Source organism: Sphaerodactylus townsendi, linkage group LG06, assembly GCF_021028975.2.
Source record: "Sphaerodactylus townsendi isolate TG3544 linkage group LG06, MPM_Stown_v2.3, whole genome shotgun sequence".
NCBI classification, from domain to species: Eukaryota; Metazoa; Chordata; class Lepidosauria; order Squamata; family Sphaerodactylidae; genus Sphaerodactylus; species Sphaerodactylus townsendi.
The window spans coordinates 6,417,437-6,436,962 of record NC_059430.1 but is presented as its reverse complement, the minus strand read 5'-3'; the positions used below and the strand labels follow the sequence as shown (position 1 = coordinate 6,436,962).

Here is a 19,526-nt window from a genome sequence, read left to right as displayed (position 1 = left end):
GGGGGGGGTGGGGGGGGGGGGGGGTGGGGGGGGGGGGGGGTGGGGGGGGGGGGGGGTGGGGGGGGGGGGGGGTGGGGGGGGGGGGGGGTGGGGGGGGGGGGGGGTGGGGGGGGGGGGGGGTGGGGGGGGGGGGGGGTGGGGGGGGGGGGGGGTGGGGGGGGGGGGGGGTGGGGGGGGGGGGGGGTGGGGGGGGGGGGGGGTGGGGGGGGGGGGGGGTGGGGGGGGGGGGGGGTGGGGGGGGGGGGGGGTGGGGGGGGGGGGGGGTGGGGGGGGGGGGGGGTGGGGGGGGGGGGGGGTGGGGGGGGGGGGGGGTGGGGGGGGGGGGGGGTGGGGGGGGGGGGGGGTGGGGGGGGGGGGGGGTGGGGGGGGGGGGGGGTGGGGGGGGGGGGGGGTGGGGGGGGGGGGGGGTGGGGGGGGGGGGGGGTGGGGGGGGGGGGGGGTGGGGGGGGGGGGGGGTGGGGGGGGGGGGGGGTGGGGGGGGGGGGGGGTGGGGGGGGGGGGGGGTGGGGGGGGGGGGGGGTGGGGGGGGGGGGGGGTGGGGGGGGGGGGGGGTGGGGGGGGGGGGGGGTGGGGGGGGGGGGGGGTGGGGGGGGGGGGGGGTGGGGGGGGGGGGGGGTGGGGGGGGGGGGGGGTGGGGGGGGGGGGGGGTGGGGGGGGGGGGGGGTGGGGGGGGGGGGGGGTGGGGGGGGGGGGGGGTGGGGGGGGGGGGGGGTGGGGGGGGGGGGGGGTGGGGGGGGGGGGGGGTGGGGGGGGGGGGGGGTGGGGGGGGGGGGGGGTGGGGGGGGGGGGGGGTGGGGGGGGGGGGGGGTGGGGGGGGGGGGGGGTGGGGGGGGGGGGGGGTGGGGGGGGGGGGGGGTGGGGGGGGGGGGGGGTGGGGGGGGGGGGGGGTGGGGGGGGGGGGGGGTGGGGGGGGGGGGGGGTGGGGGGGGGGGGGGGTGGGGGGGGGGGGGGGTGGGGGGGGGGGGGGGTGGGGGGGGGGGGGGGTGGGGGGGGGGGGGGGTGGGGGGGGGGGGGGGTGGGGGGGGGGGGGGGTGGGGGGGGGGGGGGGTGGGGGGGGGGGGGGGTGGGGGGGGGGGGGGGTGGGGGGGGGGGGGGGTGGGGGGGGGGGGGGGTGGGGGGGGGGGGGGGTGGGGGGGGGGGGGGGTGGGGGGGGGGGGGGGTGGGGGGGGGGGGGGGTGGGGGGGGGGGGGGGTGGGGGGGGGGGGGGGTGGGGGGGGGGGGGGGTGGGGGGGGGGGGGGGTGGGGGGGGGGGGGGGTGGGGGGGGGGGGGGGTGGGGGGGGGGGGGGGTGGGGGGGGGGGGGGGTGGGGGGGGGGGGGGGTGGGGGGGGGGGGGGGTGGGGGGGGGGGGGGGTGGGGGGGGGGGGGGGTGGGGGGGGGGGGGGGTGGGGGGGGGGGGGGGTGGGGGGGGGGGGGGGTGGGGGGGGGGGGGGGTGGGGGGGGGGGGGGGTGGGGGGGGGGGGGGGTGGGGGGGGGGGGGGGTGGGGGGGGGGGGGGGTGGGGGGGGGGGGGGGTGGGGGGGGGGGGGGGTGGGGGGGGGGGGGGGTGGGGGGGGGGGGGGGTGGGGGGGGGGGGGGGTGGGGGGGGGGGGGGGTGGGGGGGGGGGGGGGTGGGGGGGGGGGGGGGTGGGGGGGGGGGGGGGTGGGGGGGGGGGGGGGTGGGGGGGGGGGGGGGTGGGGGGGGGGGGGGGTGGGGGGGGGGGGGGGTGGGGGGGGGGGGGGGTGGGGGGGGGGGGGGGTGGGGGGGGGGGGGGGTGGGGGGGGGGGGGGGTGGGGGGGGGGGGGGGTGGGGGGGGGGGGGGGTGGGGGGGGGGGGGGGTGGGGGGGGGGGGGGGTGGGGGGGGGGGGGGGTGGGGGGGGGGGGGGGTGGGGGGGGGGGGGGGTGGGGGGGGGGGGGGGTGGGGGGGGGGGGGGGTGGGGGGGGGGGGGGGTGGGGGGGGGGGGGGGTGGGGGGGGGGGGGGGTGGGGGGGGGGGGGGGTGGGGGGGGGGGGGGGTGGGGGGGGGGGGGGGTGGGGGGGGGGGGGGGTGGGGGGGGGGGGGGGTGGGGGGGGGGGGGGGTGGGGGGGGGGGGGGGTGGGGGGGGGGGGGGGTGGGGGGGGGGGGGGGTGGGGGGGGGGGGGGGTGGGGGGGGGGGGGGGTGGGGGGGGGGGGGGGTGGGGGGGGGGGGGGGTGGGGGGGGGGGGGGGTGGGGGGGGGGGGGGGTGGGGGGGGGGGGGGGTGGGGGGGGGGGGGGGTGGGGGGGGGGGGGGGTGGGGGGGGGGGGGGGTGGGGGGGGGGGGGGGTGGGGGGGGGGGGGGGTGGGGGGGGGGGGGGGTGGGGGGGGGGGGGGGTGGGGGGGGGGGGGGGTGGGGGGGGGGGGGGGTGGGGGGGGGGGGGGGTGGGGGGGGGGGGGGGTGGGGGGGGGGGGGGGTGGGGGGGGGGGGGGGTGGGGGGGGGGGGGGGTGGGGGGGGGGGGGGGTGGGGGGGGGGGGGGGTGGGGGGGGGGGGGGGTGGGGGGGGGGGGGGGTGGGGGGGGGGGGGGGTGGGGGGGGGGGGGGGTGGGGGGGGGGGGGGGTGGGGGGGGGGGGGGGTGGGGGGGGGGGGGGGTGGGGGGGGGGGGGGGTGGGGGGGGGGGGGGGTGGGGGGGGGGGGGGGTGGGGGGGGGGGGGGGTGGGGGGGGGGGGGGGTGGGGGGGGGGGGGGGTGGGGGGGGGGGGGGGTGGGGGGGGGGGGGGGTGGGGGGGGGGGGGGGTGGGGGGGGGGGGGGGTGGGGGGGGGGGGGGGTGGGGGGGGGGGGGGGTGGGGGGGGGGGGGGGTGGGGGGGGGGGGGGGTGGGGGGGGGGGGGGGTGGGGGGGGGGGGGGGTGGGGGGGGGGGGGGGTGGGGGGGGGGGGGGGTGGGGGGGGGGGGGGGTGGGGGGGGGGGGGGGTGGGGGGGGGGGGGGGTGGGGGGGGGGGGGGGTGGGGGGGGGGGGGGGTGGGGGGGGGGGGGGGTGGGGGGGGGGGGGGGTGGGGGGGGGGGGGGGTGGGGGGGGGGGGGGGTGGGGGGGGGGGGGGGTGGGGGGGGGGGGGGGTGGGGGGGGGGGGGGGTGGGGGGGGGGGGGGGTGGGGGGGGGGGGGGGTGGGGGGGGGGGGGGGTGGGGGGGGGGGGGGGTGGGGGGGGGGGGGGGTGGGGGGGGGGGGGGGTGGGGGGGGGGGGGGGTGGGGGGGGGGGGGGGTGGGGGGGGGGGGGGGTGGGGGGGGGGGGGGGTGGGGGGGGGGGGGGGTGGGGGGGGGGGGGGGTGGGGGGGGGGGGGGGTGGGGGGGGGGGGGGGTGGGGGGGGGGGGGGGTGGGGGGGGGGGGGGGTGGGGGGGGGGGGGGGTGGGGGGGGGGGGGGGTGGGGGGGGGGGGGGGTGGGGGGGGGGGGGGGTGGGGGGGGGGGGGGGTGGGGGGGGGGGGGGGTGGGGGGGGGGGGGGGTGGGGGGGGGGGGGGGTGGGGGGGGGGGGGGGTGGGGGGGGGGGGGGGTGGGGGGGGGGGGGGGTGGGGGGGGGGGGGGGTGGGGGGGGGGGGGGGTGGGGGGGGGGGGGGGTGGGGGGGGGGGGGGGTGGGGGGGGGGGGGGGTGGGGGGGGGGGGGGGTGGGGGGGGGGGGGGGTGGGGGGGGGGGGGGGTGGGGGGGGGGGGGGGTGGGGGGGGGGGGGGGTGGGGGGGGGGGGGGGTGGGGGGGGGGGGGGGTGGGGGGGGGGGGGGGTGGGGGGGGGGGGGGGTGGGGGGGGGGGGGGGTGGGGGGGGGGGGGGGTGGGGGGGGGGGGGGGTGGGGGGGGGGGGGGGTGGGGGGGGGGGGGGGTGGGGGGGGGGGGGGGTGGGGGGGGGGGGGGGTGGGGGGGGGGGGGGGTGGGGGGGGGGGGGGGTGGGGGGGGGGGGGGGTGGGGGGGGGGGGGGGTGGGGGGGGGGGGGGGTGGGGGGGGGGGGGGGTGGGGGGGGGGGGGGGTGGGGGGGGGGGGGGGTGGGGGGGGGGGGGGGTGGGGGGGGGGGGGGGTGGGGGGGGGGGGGGGTGGGGGGGGGGGGGGGTGGGGGGGGGGGGGGGTGGGGGGGGGGGGGGGTGGGGGGGGGGGGGGGTGGGGGGGGGGGGGGGTGGGGGGGGGGGGGGGTGGGGGGGGGGGGGGGTGGGGGGGGGGGGGGGTGGGGGGGGGGGGGGGTGGGGGGGGGGGGGGGTGGGGGGGGGGGGGGGTGGGGGGGGGGGGGGGTGGGGGGGGGGGGGGGTGGGGGGGGGGGGGGGTGGGGGGGGGGGGGGGTGGGGGGGGGGGGGGGTGGGGGGGGGGGGGGGTGGGGGGGGGGGGGGGTGGGGGGGGGGGGGGGTGGGGGGGGGGGGGGGTGGGGGGGGGGGGGGGTGGGGGGGGGGGGGGGTGGGGGGGGGGGGGGGTGGGGGGGGGGGGGGGTGGGGGGGGGGGGGGGTGGGGGGGGGGGGGGGTGGGGGGGGGGGGGGGTGGGGGGGGGGGGGGGTGGGGGGGGGGGGGGGTGGGGGGGGGGGGGGGTGGGGGGGGGGGGGGGTGGGGGGGGGGGGGGGTGGGGGGGGGGGGGGGTGGGGGGGGGGGGGGGTGGGGGGGGGGGGGGGTGGGGGGGGGGGGGGGTGGGGGGGGGGGGGGGTGGGGGGGGGGGGGGGTGGGGGGGGGGGGGGGTGGGGGGGGGGGGGGGTGGGGGGGGGGGGGGGTGGGGGGGGGGGGGGGTGGGGGGGGGGGGGGGTGGGGGGGGGGGGGGGTGGGGGGGGGGGGGGGTGGGGGGGGGGGGGGGTGGGGGGGGGGGGGGGTGGGGGGGGGGGGGGGTGGGGGGGGGGGGGGGTGGGGGGGGGGGGGGGTGGGGGGGGGGGGGGGTGGGGGGGGGGGGGGGTGGGGGGGGGGGGGGGTGGGGGGGGGGGGGGGTGGGGGGGGGGGGGGGTGGGGGGGGGGGGGGGTGGGGGGGGGGGGGGGTGGGGGGGGGGGGGGGTGGGGGGGGGGGGGGGTGGGGGGGGGGGGGGGTGGGGGGGGGGGGGGGTGGGGGGGGGGGGGGGTGGGGGGGGGGGGGGGTGGGGGGGGGGGGGGGTGGGGGGGGGGGGGGGTGGGGGGGGGGGGGGGTGGGGGGGGGGGGGGGTGGGGGGGGGGGGGGGTGGGGGGGGGGGGGGGTGGGGGGGGGGGGGGGTGGGGGGGGGGGGGGGTGGGGGGGGGGGGGGGTGGGGGGGGGGGGGGGTGGGGGGGGGGGGGGGTGGGGGGGGGGGGGGGTGGGGGGGGGGGGGGGTGGGGGGGGGGGGGGGTGGGGGGGGGGGGGGGTGGGGGGGGGGGGGGGTGGGGGGGGGGGGGGGTGGGGGGGGGGGGGGGTGGGGGGGGGGGGGGGTGGGGGGGGGGGGGGGTGGGGGGGGGGGGGGGTGGGGGGGGGGGGGGGTGGGGGGGGGGGGGGGTGGGGGGGGGGGGGGGTGGGGGGGGGGGGGGGTGGGGGGGGGGGGGGGTGGGGGGGGGGGGGGGTGGGGGGGGGGGGGGGTGGGGGGGGGGGGGGGTGGGGGGGGGGGGGGGTGGGGGGGGGGGGGGGTGGGGGGGGGGGGGGGTGGGGGGGGGGGGGGGTGGGGGGGGGGGGGGGTGGGGGGGGGGGGGGGTGGGGGGGGGGGGGGGTGGGGGGGGGGGGGGGTGGGGGGGGGGGGGGGTGGGGGGGGGGGGGGGTGGGGGGGGGGGGGGGTGGGGGGGGGGGGGGGTGGGGGGGGGGGGGGGTGGGGGGGGGGGGGGGTGGGGGGGGGGGGGGGTGGGGGGGGGGGGGGGTGGGGGGGGGGGGGGGTGGGGGGGGGGGGGGGTGGGGGGGGGGGGGGGTGGGGGGGGGGGGGGGTGGGGGGGGGGGGGGGTGGGGGGGGGGGGGGGTGGGGGGGGGGGGGGGTGGGGGGGGGGGGGGGTGGGGGGGGGGGGGGGTGGGGGGGGGGGGGGGTGGGGGGGGGGGGGGGTGGGGGGGGGGGGGGGTGGGGGGGGGGGGGGGTGGGGGGGGGGGGGGGTGGGGGGGGGGGGGGGTGGGGGGGGGGGGGGGTGGGGGGGGGGGGGGGTGGGGGGGGGGGGGGGTGGGGGGGGGGGGGGGTGGGGGGGGGGGGGGGTGGGGGGGGGGGGGGGTGGGGGGGGGGGGGGGTGGGGGGGGGGGGGGGTGGGGGGGGGGGGGGGTGGGGGGGGGGGGGGGTGGGGGGGGGGGGGGGTGGGGGGGGGGGGGGGTGGGGGGGGGGGGGGGTGGGGGGGGGGGGGGGTGGGGGGGGGGGGGGGTGGGGGGGGGGGGGGGTGGGGGGGGGGGGGGGTGGGGGGGGGGGGGGGTGGGGGGGGGGGGGGGTGGGGGGGGGGGGGGGTGGGGGGGGGGGGGGGTGGGGGGGGGGGGGGGTGGGGGGGGGGGGGGGTGGGGGGGGGGGGGGGTGGGGGGGGGGGGGGGTGGGGGGGGGGGGGGGTGGGGGGGGGGGGGGGTGGGGGGGGGGGGGGGTGGGGGGGGGGGGGGGTGGGGGGGGGGGGGGGTGGGGGGGGGGGGGGGTGGGGGGGGGGGGGGGTGGGGGGGGGGGGGGGTGGGGGGGGGGGGGGGTGGGGGGGGGGGGGGGTGGGGGGGGGGGGGGGTGGGGGGGGGGGGGGGTGGGGGGGGGGGGGGGTGGGGGGGGGGGGGGGTGGGGGGGGGGGGGGGTGGGGGGGGGGGGGGGTGGGGGGGGGGGGGGGTGGGGGGGGGGGGGGGTGGGGGGGGGGGGGGGTGGGGGGGGGGGGGGGTGGGGGGGGGGGGGGGTGGGGGGGGGGGGGGGTGGGGGGGGGGGGGGGTGGGGGGGGGGGGGGGTGGGGGGGGGGGGGGGTGGGGGGGGGGGGGGGTGGGGGGGGGGGGGGGTGGGGGGGGGGGGGGGTGGGGGGGGGGGGGGGTGGGGGGGGGGGGGGGTGGGGGGGGGGGGGGGTGGGGGGGGGGGGGGGTGGGGGGGGGGGGGGGTGGGGGGGGGGGGGGGTGGGGGGGGGGGGGGGTGGGGGGGGGGGGGGGTGGGGGGGGGGGGGGGTGGGGGGGGGGGGGGGTGGGGGGGGGGGGGGGTGGGGGGGGGGGGGGGTGGGGGGGGGGGGGGGTGGGGGGGGGGGGGGGTGGGGGGGGGGGGGGGTGGGGGGGGGGGGGGGTGGGGGGGGGGGGGGGTGGGGGGGGGGGGGGGTGGGGGGGGGGGGGGGTGGGGGGGGGGGGGGGTGGGGGGGGGGGGGGGTGGGGGGGGGGGGGGGTGGGGGGGGGGGGGGGTGGGGGGGGGGGGGGGTGGGGGGGGGGGGGGGTGGGGGGGGGGGGGGGTGGGGGGGGGGGGGGGTGGGGGGGGGGGGGGGTGGGGGGGGGGGGGGGTGGGGGGGGGGGGGGGTGGGGGGGGGGGGGGGTGGGGGGGGGGGGGGGTGGGGGGGGGGGGGGGTGGGGGGGGGGGGGGGTGGGGGGGGGGGGGGGTGGGGGGGGGGGGGGGTGGGGGGGGGGGGGGGTGGGGGGGGGGGGGGGTGGGGGGGGGGGGGGGTGGGGGGGGGGGGGGGTGGGGGGGGGGGGGGGTGGGGGGGGGGGGGGGTGGGGGGGGGGGGGGGTGGGGGGGGGGGGGGGTGGGGGGGGGGGGGGGTGGGGGGGGGGGGGGGTGGGGGGGGGGGGGGGTGGGGGGGGGGGGGGGTGGGGGGGGGGGGGGGTGGGGGGGGGGGGGGGTGGGGGGGGGGGGGGGTGGGGGGGGGGGGGGGTGGGGGGGGGGGGGGGTGGGGGGGGGGGGGGGTGGGGGGGGGGGGGGGTGGGGGGGGGGGGGGGTGGGGGGGGGGGGGGGTGGGGGGGGGGGGGGGTGGGGGGGGGGGGGGGTGGGGGGGGGGGGGGGTGGGGGGGGGGGGGGGTGGGGGGGGGGGGGGGTGGGGGGGGGGGGGGGTGGGGGGGGGGGGGGGTGGGGGGGGGGGGGGGTGGGGGGGGGGGGGGGTGGGGGGGGGGGGGGGTGGGGGGGGGGGGGGGTGGGGGGGGGGGGGGGTGGGGGGGGGGGGGGGTGGGGGGGGGGGGGGGTGGGGGGGGGGGGGGGTGGGGGGGGGGGGGGGTGGGGGGGGGGGGGGGTGGGGGGGGGGGGGGGTGGGGGGGGGGGGGGGTGGGGGGGGGGGGGGGTGGGGGGGGGGGGGGGTGGGGGGGGGGGGGGGTGGGGGGGGGGGGGGGTGGGGGGGGGGGGGGGTGGGGGGGGGGGGGGGTGGGGGGGGGGGGGGGTGGGGGGGGGGGGGGGTGGGGGGGGGGGGGGGTGGGGGGGGGGGGGGGTGGGGGGGGGGGGGGGTGGGGGGGGGGGGGGGTGGGGGGGGGGGGGGGTGGGGGGGGGGGGGGGTGGGGGGGGGGGGGGGTGGGGGGGGGGGGGGGTGGGGGGGGGGGGGGGTGGGGGGGGGGGGGGGTGGGGGGGGGGGGGGGTGGGGGGGGGGGGGGGTGGGGGGGGGGGGGGGTGGGGGGGGGGGGGGGTGGGGGGGGGGGGGGGTGGGGGGGGGGGGGGGTGGGGGGGGGGGGGGGTGGGGGGGGGGGGGGGTGGGGGGGGGGGGGGGTGGGGGGGGGGGGGGGTGGGGGGGGGGGGGGGTGGGGGGGGGGGGGGGTGGGGGGGGGGGGGGGTGGGGGGGGGGGGGGGTGGGGGGGGGGGGGGGTGGGGGGGGGGGGGGGTGGGGGGGGGGGGGGGTGGGGGGGGGGGGGGGTGGGGGGGGGGGGGGGTGGGGGGGGGGGGGGGTGGGGGGGGGGGGGGGTGGGGGGGGGGGGGGGTGGGGGGGGGGGGGGGTGGGGGGGGGGGGGGGTGGGGGGGGGGGGGGGTGGGGGGGGGGGGGGGTGGGGGGGGGGGGGGGTGGGGGGGGGGGGGGGTGGGGGGGGGGGGGGGTGGGGGGGGGGGGGGGTGGGGGGGGGGGGGGGTGGGGGGGGGGGGGGGTGGGGGGGGGGGGGGGTGGGGGGGGGGGGGGGTGGGGGGGGGGGGGGGTGGGGGGGGGGGGGGGTGGGGGGGGGGGGGGGTGGGGGGGGGGGGGGGTGGGGGGGGGGGGGGGTGGGGGGGGGGGGGGGTGGGGGGGGGGGGGGGTGGGGGGGGGGGGGGGTGGGGGGGGGGGGGGGTGGGGGGGGGGGGGGGTGGGGGGGGGGGGGGGTGGGGGGGGGGGGGGGTGGGGGGGGGGGGGGGTGGGGGGGGGGGGGGGTGGGGGGGGGGGGGGGTGGGGGGGGGGGGGGGTGGGGGGGGGGGGGGGTGGGGGGGGGGGGGGGTGGGGGGGGGGGGGGGTGGGGGGGGGGGGGGGTGGGGGGGGGGGGGGGTGGGGGGGGGGGGGGGTGGGGGGGGGGGGGGGTGGGGGGGGGGGGGGGTGGGGGGGGGGGGGGGTGGGGGGGGGGGGGGGTGGGGGGGGGGGGGGGTGGGGGGGGGGGGGGGTGGGGGGGGGGGGGGGTGGGGGGGGGGGGGGGTGGGGGGGGGGGGGGGTGGGGGGGGGGGGGGGTGGGGGGGGGGGGGGGTGGGGGGGGGGGGGGGTGGGGGGGGGGGGGGGTGGGGGGGGGGGGGGGTGGGGGGGGGGGGGGGTGGGGGGGGGGGGGGGTGGGGGGGGGGGGGGGTGGGGGGGGGGGGGGGTGGGGGGGGGGGGGGGTGGGGGGGGGGGGGGGTGGGGGGGGGGGGGGGTGGGGGGGGGGGGGGGTGGGGGGGGGGGGGGGTGGGGGGGGGGGGGGGTGGGGGGGGGGGGGGGTGGGGGGGGGGGGGGGTGGGGGGGGGGGGGGGTGGGGGGGGGGGGGGGTGGGGGGGGGGGGGGGTGGGGGGGGGGGGGGGTGGGGGGGGGGGGGGGTGGGGGGGGGGGGGGGTGGGGGGGGGGGGGGGTGGGGGGGGGGGGGGGTGGGGGGGGGGGGGGGTGGGGGGGGGGGGGGGTGGGGGGGGGGGGGGGTGGGGGGGGGGGGGGGTGGGGGGGGGGGGGGGTGGGGGGGGGGGGGGGTGGGGGGGGGGGGGGGTGGGGGGGGGGGGGGGTGGGGGGGGGGGGGGGTGGGGGGGGGGGGGGGTGGGGGGGGGGGGGGGTGGGGGGGGGGGGGGGTGGGGGGGGGGGGGGGTGGGGGGGGGGGGGGGTGGGGGGGGGGGGGGGTGGGGGGGGGGGGGGGTGGGGGGGGGGGGGGGTGGGGGGGGGGGGGGGTGGGGGGGGGGGGGGGTGGGGGGGGGGGGGGGTGGGGGGGGGGGGGGGTGGGGGGGGGGGGGGGTGGGGGGGGGGGGGGGTGGGGGGGGGGGGGGGTGGGGGGGGGGGGGGGTGGGGGGGGGGGGGGGTGGGGGGGGGGGGGGGTGGGGGGGGGGGGGGGTGGGGGGGGGGGGGGGTGGGGGGGGGGGGGGGTGGGGGGGGGGGGGGGTGGGGGGGGGGGGGGGTGGGGGGGGGGGGGGGTGGGGGGGGGGGGGGGTGGGGGGGGGGGGGGGTGGGGGGGGGGGGGGGTGGGGGGGGGGGGGGGTGGGGGGGGGGGGGGGTGGGGGGGGGGGGGGGTGGGGGGGGGGGGGGGTGGGGGGGGGGGGGGGTGGGGGGGGGGGGGGGTGGGGGGGGGGGGGGGTGGGGGGGGGGGGGGGTGGGGGGGGGGGGGGGTGGGGGGGGGGGGGGGTGGGGGGGGGGGGGGGTGGGGGGGGGGGGGGGTGGGGGGGGGGGGGGGTGGGGGGGGGGGGGGGTGGGGGGGGGGGGGGGTGGGGGGGGGGGGGGGTGGGGGGGGGGGGGGGTGGGGGGGGGGGGGGGTGGGGGGGGGGGGGGGTGGGGGGGGGGGGGGGTGGGGGGGGGGGGGGGTGGGGGGGGGGGGGGGTGGGGGGGGGGGGGGGTGGGGGGGGGGGGGGGTGGGGGGGGGGGGGGGTGGGGGGGGGGGGGGGTGGGGGGGGGGGGGGGTGGGGGGGGGGGGGGGTGGGGGGGGGGGGGGGTGGGGGGGGGGGGGGGTGGGGGGGGGGGGGGGTGGGGGGGGGGGGGGGTGGGGGGGGGGGGGGGTGGGGGGGGGGGGGGGTGGGGGGGGGGGGGGGTGGGGGGGGGGGGGGGTGGGGGGGGGGGGGGGTGGGGGGGGGGGGGGGTGGGGGGGGGGGGGGGTGGGGGGGGGGGGGGGTGGGGGGGGGGGGGGGTGGGGGGGGGGGGGGGTGGGGGGGGGGGGGGGTGGGGGGGGGGGGGGGTGGGGGGGGGGGGGGGTGGGGGGGGGGGGGGGTGGGGGGGGGGGGGGGTGGGGGGGGGGGGGGGTGGGGGGGGGGGGGGGTGGGGGGGGGGGGGGGTGGGGGGGGGGGGGGGTGGGGGGGGGGGGGGGTGGGGGGGGGGGGGGGTGGGGGGGGGGGGGGGTGGGGGGGGGGGGGGGTGGGGGGGGGGGGGGGTGGGGGGGGGGGGGGGTGGGGGGGGGGGGGGGTGGGGGGGGGGGGGGGTGGGGGGGGGGGGGGGTGGGGGGGGGGGGGGGTGGGGGGGGGGGGGGGTGGGGGGGGGGGGGGGTGGGGGGGGGGGGGGGTGGGGGGGGGGGGGGGTGGGGGGGGGGGGGGGTGGGGGGGGGGGGGGGTGGGGGGGGGGGGGGGTGGGGGGGGGGGGGGGTGGGGGGGGGGGGGGGTGGGGGGGGGGGGGGGTGGGGGGGGGGGGGGGTGGGGGGGGGGGGGGGTGGGGGGGGGGGGGGGTGGGGGGGGGGGGGGGTGGGGGGGGGGGGGGGTGGGGGGGGGGGGGGGTGGGGGGGGGGGGGGGTGGGGGGGGGGGGGGGTGGGGGGGGGGGGGGGTGGGGGGGGGGGGGGGTGGGGGGGGGGGGGGGTGGGGGGGGGGGGGGGTGGGGGGGGGGGGGGGTGGGGGGGGGGGGGGGTGGGGGGGGGGGGGGGTGGGGGGGGGGGGGGGTGGGGGGGGGGGGGGGTGGGGGGGGGGGGGGGTGGGGGGGGGGGGGGGTGGGGGGGGGGGGGGGTGGGGGGGGGGGGGGGTGGGGGGGGGGGGGGGTGGGGGGGGGGGGGGGTGGGGGGGGGGGGGGGTGGGGGGGGGGGGGGGTGGGGGGGGGGGGGGGTGGGGGGGGGGGGGGGTGGGGGGGGGGGGGGGTGGGGGGGGGGGGGGGTGGGGGGGGGGGGGGGTGGGGGGGGGGGGGGGTGGGGGGGGGGGGGGGTGGGGGGGGGGGGGGGTGGGGGGGGGGGGGGGTGGGGGGGGGGGGGGGTGGGGGGGGGGGGGGGTGGGGGGGGGGGGGGGTGGGGGGGGGGGGGGGTGGGGGGGGGGGGGGGTGGGGGGGGGGGGGGGTGGGGGGGGGGGGGGGTGGGGGGGGGGGGGGGTGGGGGGGGGGGGGGGTGGGGGGGGGGGGGGGTGGGGGGGGGGGGGGGTGGGGGGGGGGGGGGGTGGGGGGGGGGGGGGGTGGGGGGGGGGGGGGGTGGGGGGGGGGGGGGGTGGGGGGGGGGGGGGGTGGGGGGGGGGGGGGGTGGGGGGGGGGGGGGGTGGGGGGGGGGGGGGGTGGGGGGGGGGGGGGGTGGGGGGGGGGGGGGGTGGGGGGGGGGGGGGGTGGGGGGGGGGGGGGGTGGGGGGGGGGGGGGGTGGGGGGGGGGGGGGGTGGGGGGGGGGGGGGGTGGGGGGGGGGGGGGGTGGGGGGGGGGGGGGGTGGGGGGGGGGGGGGGTGGGGGGGGGGGGGGGTGGGGGGGGGGGGGGGTGGGGGGGGGGGGGGGTGGGGGGGGGGGGGGGTGGGGGGGGGGGGGGGTGGGGGGGGGGGGGGGTGGGGGGGGGGGGGGGTGGGGGGGGGGGGGGGTGGGGGGGGGGGGGGGTGGGGGGGGGGGGGGGTGGGGGGGGGGGGGGGTGGGGGGGGGGGGGGGTGGGGGGGGGGGGGGGTGGGGGGGGGGGGGGGTGGGGGGGGGGGGGGGTGGGGGGGGGGGGGGGTGGGGGGGGGGGGGGGTGGGGGGGGGGGGGGGTGGGGGGGGGGGGGGGTGGGGGGGGGGGGGGGTGGGGGGGGGGGGGGGTGGGGGGGGGGGGGGGTGGGGGGGGGGGGGGGTGGGGGGGGGGGGGGGTGGGGGGGGGGGGGGGTGGGGGGGGGGGGGGGTGGGGGGGGGGGGGGGTGGGGGGGGGGGGGGGTGGGGGGGGGGGGGGGTGGGGGGGGGGGGGGGTGGGGGGGGGGGGGGGTGGGGGGGGGGGGGGGTGGGGGGGGGGGGGGGTGGGGGGGGGGGGGGGTGGGGGGGGGGGGGGGTGGGGGGGGGGGGGGGTGGGGGGGGGGGGGGGTGGGGGGGGGGGGGGGTGGGGGGGGGGGGGGGTGGGGGGGGGGGGGGGTGGGGGGGGGGGGGGGTGGGGGGGGGGGGGGGTGGGGGGGGGGGGGGGTGGGGGGGGGGGGGGGTGGGGGGGGGGGGGGGTGGGGGGGGGGGGGGGTGGGGGGGGGGGGGGGTGGGGGGGGGGGGGGGTGGGGGGGGGGGGGGGTGGGGGGGGGGGGGGGTGGGGGGGGGGGGGGGTGGGGGGGGGGGGGGGTGGGGGGGGGGGGGGGTGGGGGGGGGGGGGGGTGGGGGGGGGGGGGGGTGGGGGGGGGGGGGGGTGGGGGGGGGGGGGGGTGGGGGGGGGGGGGGGTGGGGGGGGGGGGGGGTGGGGGGGGGGGGGGGTGGGGGGGGGGGGGGGTGGGGGGGGGGGGGGGTGGGGGGGGGGGGGGGTGGGGGGGGGGGGGGGTGGGGGGGGGGGGGGGTGGGGGGGGGGGGGGGTGGGGGGGGGGGGGGGTGGGGGGGGGGGGGGGTGGGGGGGGGGGGGGGTGGGGGGGGGGGGGGGTGGGGGGGGGGGGGGGTGGGGGGGGGGGGGGGTGGGGGGGGGGGGGGGTGGGGGGGGGGGGGGGTGGGGGGGGGGGGGGGTGGGGGGGGGGGGGGGTGGGGGGGGGGGGGGGTGGGGGGGGGGGGGGGTGGGGGGGGGGGGGGGTGGGGGGGGGGGGGGGTGGGGGGGGGGGGGGGTGGGGGGGGGGGGGGGTGGGGGGGGGGGGGGGTGGGGGGGGGGGGGGGTGGGGGGGGGGGGGGGTGGGGGGGGGGGGGGGTGGGGGGGGGGGGGGGTGGGGGGGGGGGGGGGTGGGGGGGGGGGGGGGTGGGGGGGGGGGGGGGTGGGGGGGGGGGGGGGTGGGGGGGGGGGGGGGTGGGGGGGGGGGGGGGTGGGGGGGGGGGGGGGTGGGGGGGGGGGGGGGTGGGGGGGGGGGGGGGTGGGGGGGGGGGGGGGTGGGGGGGGGGGGGGGTGGGGGGGGGGGGGGGTGGGGGGGGGGGGGGGTGGGGGGGGGGGGGGGTGGGGGGGGGGGGGGGTGGGGGGGGGGGGGGGTGGGGGGGGGGGGGGGTGGGGGGGGGGGGGGGTGGGGGGGGGGGGGGGTGGGGGGGGGGGGGGGTGGGGGGGGGGGGGGGTGGGGGGGGGGGGGGGTGGGGGGGGGGGGGGGTGGGGGGGGGGGGGGGTGGGGGGGGGGGGGGGTGGGGGGGGGGGGGGGTGGGGGGGGGGGGGGGTGGGGGGGGGGGGGGGTGGGGGGGGGGGGGGGTGGGGGGGGGGGGGGGTGGGGGGGGGGGGGGGTGGGGGGGGGGGGGGGTGGGGGGGGGGGGGGGTGGGGGGGGGGGGGGGTGGGGGGGGGGGGGGGTGGGGGGGGGGGGGGGTGGGGGGGGGGGGGGGTGGGGGGGGGGGGGGGTGGGGGGGGGGGGGGGTGGGGGGGGGGGGGGGTGGGGGGGGGGGGGGGTGGGGGGGGGGGGGGGTGGGGGGGGGGGGGGGTGGGGGGGGGGGGGGGTGGGGGGGGGGGGGGGTGGGGGGGGGGGGGGGTGGGGGGGGGGGGGGGTGGGGGGGGGGGGGGGTGGGGGGGGGGGGGGGTGGGGGGGGGGGGGGGTGGGGGGGGGGGGGGGTGGGGGGGGGGGGGGGTGGGGGGGGGGGGGGGTGGGGGGGGGGGGGGGTGGGGGGGGGGGGGGGTGGGGGGGGGGGGGGGTGGGGGGGGGGGGGGGTGGGGGGGGGGGGGGGTGGGGGGGGGGGGGGGTGGGGGGGGGGGGGGGTGGGGGGGGGGGGGGGTGGGGGGGGGGGGGGGTGGGGGGGGGGGGGGGTGGGGGGGGGGGGGGGTGGGGGGGGGGGGGGGTGGGGGGGGGGGGGGGTGGGGGGGGGGGGGGGTGGGGGGGGGGGGGGGTGGGGGGGGGGGGGGGTGGGGGGGGGGGGGGGTGGGGGGGGGGGGGGGTGGGGGGGGGGGGGGGTGGGGGGGGGGGGGGGTGGGGGGGGGGGGGGGTGGGGGGGGGGGGGGGTGGGGGGGGGGGGGGGTGGGGGGGGGGGGGGGTGGGGGGGGGGGGGGGTGGGGGGGGGGGGGGGTGGGGGGGGGGGGGGGTGGGGGGGGGGGGGGGTGGGGGGGGGGGGGGGTGGGGGGGGGGGGGGGTGGGGGGGGGGGGGGGTGGGGGGGGGGGGGGGTGGGGGGGGGGGGGGGTGGGGGGGGGGGGGGGTGGGGGGGGGGGGGGGTGGGGGGGGGGGGGGGTGGGGGGGGGGGGGGGTGGGGGGGGGGGGGGGTGGGGGGGGGGGGGGGTGGGGGGGGGGGGGGGTGGGGGGGGGGGGGGGTGGGGGGGGGGGGGGGTGGGGGGGGGGGGGGGTGGGGGGGGGGGGGGGTGGGGGGGGGGGGGGGTGGGGGGGGGGGGGGGTGGGGGGGGGGGGGGGTGGGGGGGGGGGGGGGTGGGGGGGGGGGGGGGTGGGGGGGGGGGGGGGTGGGGGGGGGGGGGGGTGGGGGGGGGGGGGGGTGGGGGGGGGGGGGGGTGGGGGGGGGGGGGGGTGGGGGGGGGGGGGGGTGGGGGGGGGGGGGGGTGGGGGGGGGGGGGGGTGGGGGGGGGGGGGGGTGGGGGGGGGGGGGGGTGGGGGGGGGGGGGGGTGGGGGGGGGGGGGGGTGGGGGGGGGGGGGGGTGGGGGGGGGGGGGGGTGGGGGGGGGGGGGGGTGGGGGGGGGGGGGGGTGGGGGGGGGGGGGGGTGGGGGGGGGGGGGGGTGGGGGGGGGGGGGGGTGGGGGGGGGGGGGGGTGGGGGGGGGGGGGGGTGGGGGGGGGGGGGGGTGGGGGGGGGGGGGGGTGGGGGGGGGGGGGGGTGGGGGGGGGGGGGGGTGGGGGGGGGGGGGGGTGGGGGGGGGGGGGGGTGGGGGGGGGGGGGGGTGGGGGGGGGGGGGGGTGGGGGGGGGGGGGGGTGGGGGGGGGGGGGGGTGGGGGGGGGGGGGGGTGGGGGGGGGGGGGGGTGGGGGGGGGGGGGGGTGGGGGGGGGGGGGGGTGGGGGGGGGGGGGGGTGGGGGGGGGGGGGGGTGGGGGGGGGGGGGGGTGGGGGGGGGGGGGGGTGGGGGGGGGGGGGGGTGGGGGGGGGGGGGGGTGGGGGGGGGGGGGGGTGGGGGGGGGGGGGGGTGGGGGGGGGGGGGGGTGGGGGGGGGGGGGGGTGGGGGGGGGGGGGGGTGGGGGGGGGGGGGGGTGGGGGGGGGGGGGGGTGGGGGGGGGGGGGGGTGGGGGGGGGGGGGGGTGGGGGGGGGGGGGGGTGGGGGGGGGGGGGGGTGGGGGGGGGGGGGGGTGGGGGGGGGGGGGGGTGGGGGGGGGGGGGGGTGGGGGGGGGGGGGGGTGGGGGGGGGGGGGGGTGGGGGGGGGGGGGGGTGGGGGGGGGGGGGGGTGGGGGGGGGGGGGGGTGGGGGGGGGGGGGGGTGGGGGGGGGGGGGGGTGGGGGGGGGGGGGGGTGGGGGGGGGGGGGGGTGGGGGGGGGGGGGGGTGGGGGGGGGGGGGGGTGGGGGGGGGGGGGGGTGGGGGGGGGGGGGGGTGGGGGGGGGGGGGGGTGGGGGGGGGGGGGGGTGGGGGGGGGGGGGGGTGGGGGGGGGGGGGGGTGGGGGGGGGGGGGGGTGGGGGGGGGGGGGGGTGGGGGGGGGGGGGGGTGGGGGGGGGGGGGGGTGGGGGGGGGGGGGGGTGGGGGGGGGGGGGGGTGGGGGGGGGGGGGGGTGGGGGGGGGGGGGGGTGGGGGGGGGGGGGGGTGGGGGGGGGGGGGGGTGGGGGGGGGGGGGGGTGGGGGGGGGGGGGGGTGGGGGGGGGGGGGGGTGGGGGGGGGGGGGGGTGGGGGGGGGGGGGGGTGGGGGGGGGGGGGGGTGGGGGGGGGGGGGGGTGGGGGGGGGGGGGGGTGGGGGGGGGGGGGGGTGGGGGGGGGGGGGGGTGGGGGGGGGGGGGGGTGGGGGGGGGGGGGGGTGGGGGGGGGGGGGGGTGGGGGGGGGGGGGGGTGGGGGGGGGGGGGGGTGGGGGGGGGGGGGGGTGGGGGGGGGGGGGGGTGGGGGGGGGGGGGGGTGGGGGGGGGGGGGGGTGGGGGGGGGGGGGGGTGGGGGGGGGGGGGGGTGGGGGGGGGGGGGGGTGGGGGGGGGGGGGGGTGGGGGGGGGGGGGGGTGGGGGGGGGGGGGGGTGGGGGGGGGGGGGGGTGGGGGGGGGGGGGGGTGGGGGGGGGGGGGGGTGGGGGGGGGGGGGGGTGGGGGGGGGGGGGGGTGGGGGGGGGGGGGGGTGGGGGGGGGGGGGGGTGGGGGGGGGGGGGGGTGGGGGGGGGGGGGGGTGGGGGGGGGGGGGGGTGGGGGGGGGGGGGGGTGGGGGGGGGGGGGGGTGGGGGGGGGGGGGGGTGGGGGGGGGGGGGGGTGGGGGGGGGGGGGGGTGGGGGGGGGGGGGGGTGGGGGGGGGGGGGGGTGGGGGGGGGGGGGGGTGGGGGGGGGGGGGGGTGGGGGGGGGGGGGGGTGGGGGGGGGGGGGGGTGGGGGGGGGGGGGGGTGGGGGGGGGGGGGGGTGGGGGGGGGGGGGGGTGGGGGGGGGGGGGGGTGGGGGGGGGGGGGGGTGGGGGGGGGGGGGGGTGGGGGGGGGGGGGGGTGGGGGGGGGGGGGGGTGGGGGGGGGGGGGGGTGGGGGGGGGGGGGGGTGGGGGGGGGGGGGGGTGGGGGGGGGGGGGGGTGGGGGGGGGGGGGGGTGGGGGGGGGGGGGGGTGGGGGGGGGGGGGGGTGGGGGGGGGGGGGGGTGGGGGGGGGGGGGGGTGGGGGGGGGGGGGGGTGGGGGGGGGGGGGGGTGGGGGGGGGGGGGGGTGGGGGGGGGGGGGGGTGGGGGGGGGGGGGGGTGGGGGGGGGGGGGGGTGGGGGGGGGGGGGGGTGGGGGGGGGGGGGGGTGGGGGGGGGGGGGGGTGGGGGGGGGGGGGGGTGGGGGGGGGGGGGGGTGGGGGGGGGGGGGGGTGGGGGGGGGGGGGGGTGGGGGGGGGGGGGGGTGGGGGGGGGGGGGGGGGGGGGGGGGGGGGGGTGGGGGGGGGGGGGGGTGGGGGGGGGGGAATAAATCCTGTACCCTCCATTCAACCCCCAAACACCTGACTGTTAACCTCCCCCCACAATGACACCCCCTTTTCCCCCTCTGAGACGTGCAGGTGTGTGTGGGGGGGAGGGAGTCTAGGGACCCCCCCACCCAATACTAACACCCCCTCCACCCAATTTTTCCTTCTCTGTCCAGAATTTGGCACCCCCCCTACCACCACTTATTTATAAAGCCCCCACCCCCCCACCAGCAGATTCTTCTCCCCCCAACTCAGATGAAGATAATTCCCTGACTAAATATCCCCCCCCAAATTGACCCCCCCGCCCCCACCCGGTGGAGGGAGGAGGGGGGAGCCCCTGTTTTGACACTTGAGGGGAGGGGGGGGAGGCCTGGTGGGGGAACCCCCCCTCCCCTGCCCCGGGGCCGTCCTGCCTTGCAGGGAGCGCGGCGCAGGCCTCCCGCCCTCCCCCCGCCCGGCCGCCCAGGCGCGGCCCTTTTGCCTCCGCCGCCACTGCCGCCCGTGTCGGGGCCTAGCGCGGCCTGCGTGGCCGGGGCCTAGCGCGGCGGCGGCGGCGGCGGAGGGAGCGGGCATGGTGGCGGGCGGGCGGGCGAGGCGTGGCGGCGGGGCCCCCGCGTTGGTGCGGCTGCGCCGGGTCTGGTGCGAGGCGAGTGAGGAGCGGCTGCGAGATTGCGCGGTAGGACACTCACCTCAGAGCGGCTGCGCTGCGGCGGGCCTGCGCCCTACAGCCCCGAGCCGGCCGCGGCGGGGAGGCAGGAAGGGCGGGCTGGCGAGCGGGCGAGCGAGCGGGCGCGCGGGAGGGAGGGAGGGAGGGAGGGAGCCGGGCCGCCGCGGGGAGAGCCAGAGAGCCGCGCACACACACACACACACACACACGGGCGGGAGGAAGGGCGGGCGGGCGCGCGGCGGGGACGGGAGGGAGGGCGGGGGCGCGCGCCCCCGCGGGCTGAGGCCTGGGCGGCCTGAGGCGAATCGCGCTGAGGAGAGGCGCGGGCGGGAAAAGGAGGCGCGCGCCAAAGGCTCGGGCCTAGTCCGGGCGGCGCTGGAGTCCGGCGGCGGCGGCGGTGGCAGGCCGAGCGGGGGGGGGGGGAGGACGCACGGCGTAAGGGGAGCCGCCGCGACGCCATGATGGGAAGGGCCAGGCGCCGCTTTCGGGTTCTTCTCTCTCCTCGCACGCGCTCCAAGTGCCCGTTCGGGAAAAGCGCTCGGAGATTCGGCCGGGCCAGCTCGCGTTTTGTGATGGAGAACGGGCCGCGTTCGCTTCTCTGAAGAGGGAACGAAGCGTCGAGGCCGCCATTTTGGGAAGGTCGCCCCGCGCCATTAGTGGCGGGCTGACAGGTTTTTTGGGCGGCCATGTTGGTAAGGGGGCGGGGGGGTATGTTAGACGAGAGCGCCATATTGGGAAGGGAG

At 92.1% G+C, this 19,526-nt stretch overlaps 1 protein-coding gene across 1 annotated transcript in view; it reads right to left on the bottom strand.

The window, feature by feature from the left end:
* The window catches only part of NRF1 (nuclear respiratory factor 1), a 110,808-nt gene extending 92,119 nt beyond the window's left edge, over positions 1-18,689 (bottom strand). Inside the window, exon 1 of the mRNA XM_048501466.1 lies at positions 18,530-18,689. Coding sequence (XP_048357423.1) covers positions 18,530-18,689 — 160 coding nt within the window. The remainder of the gene's footprint in view (positions 1-18,529) is intronic.
* Between the last annotated feature and the right edge of the window lie 837 nt (positions 18,690-19,526).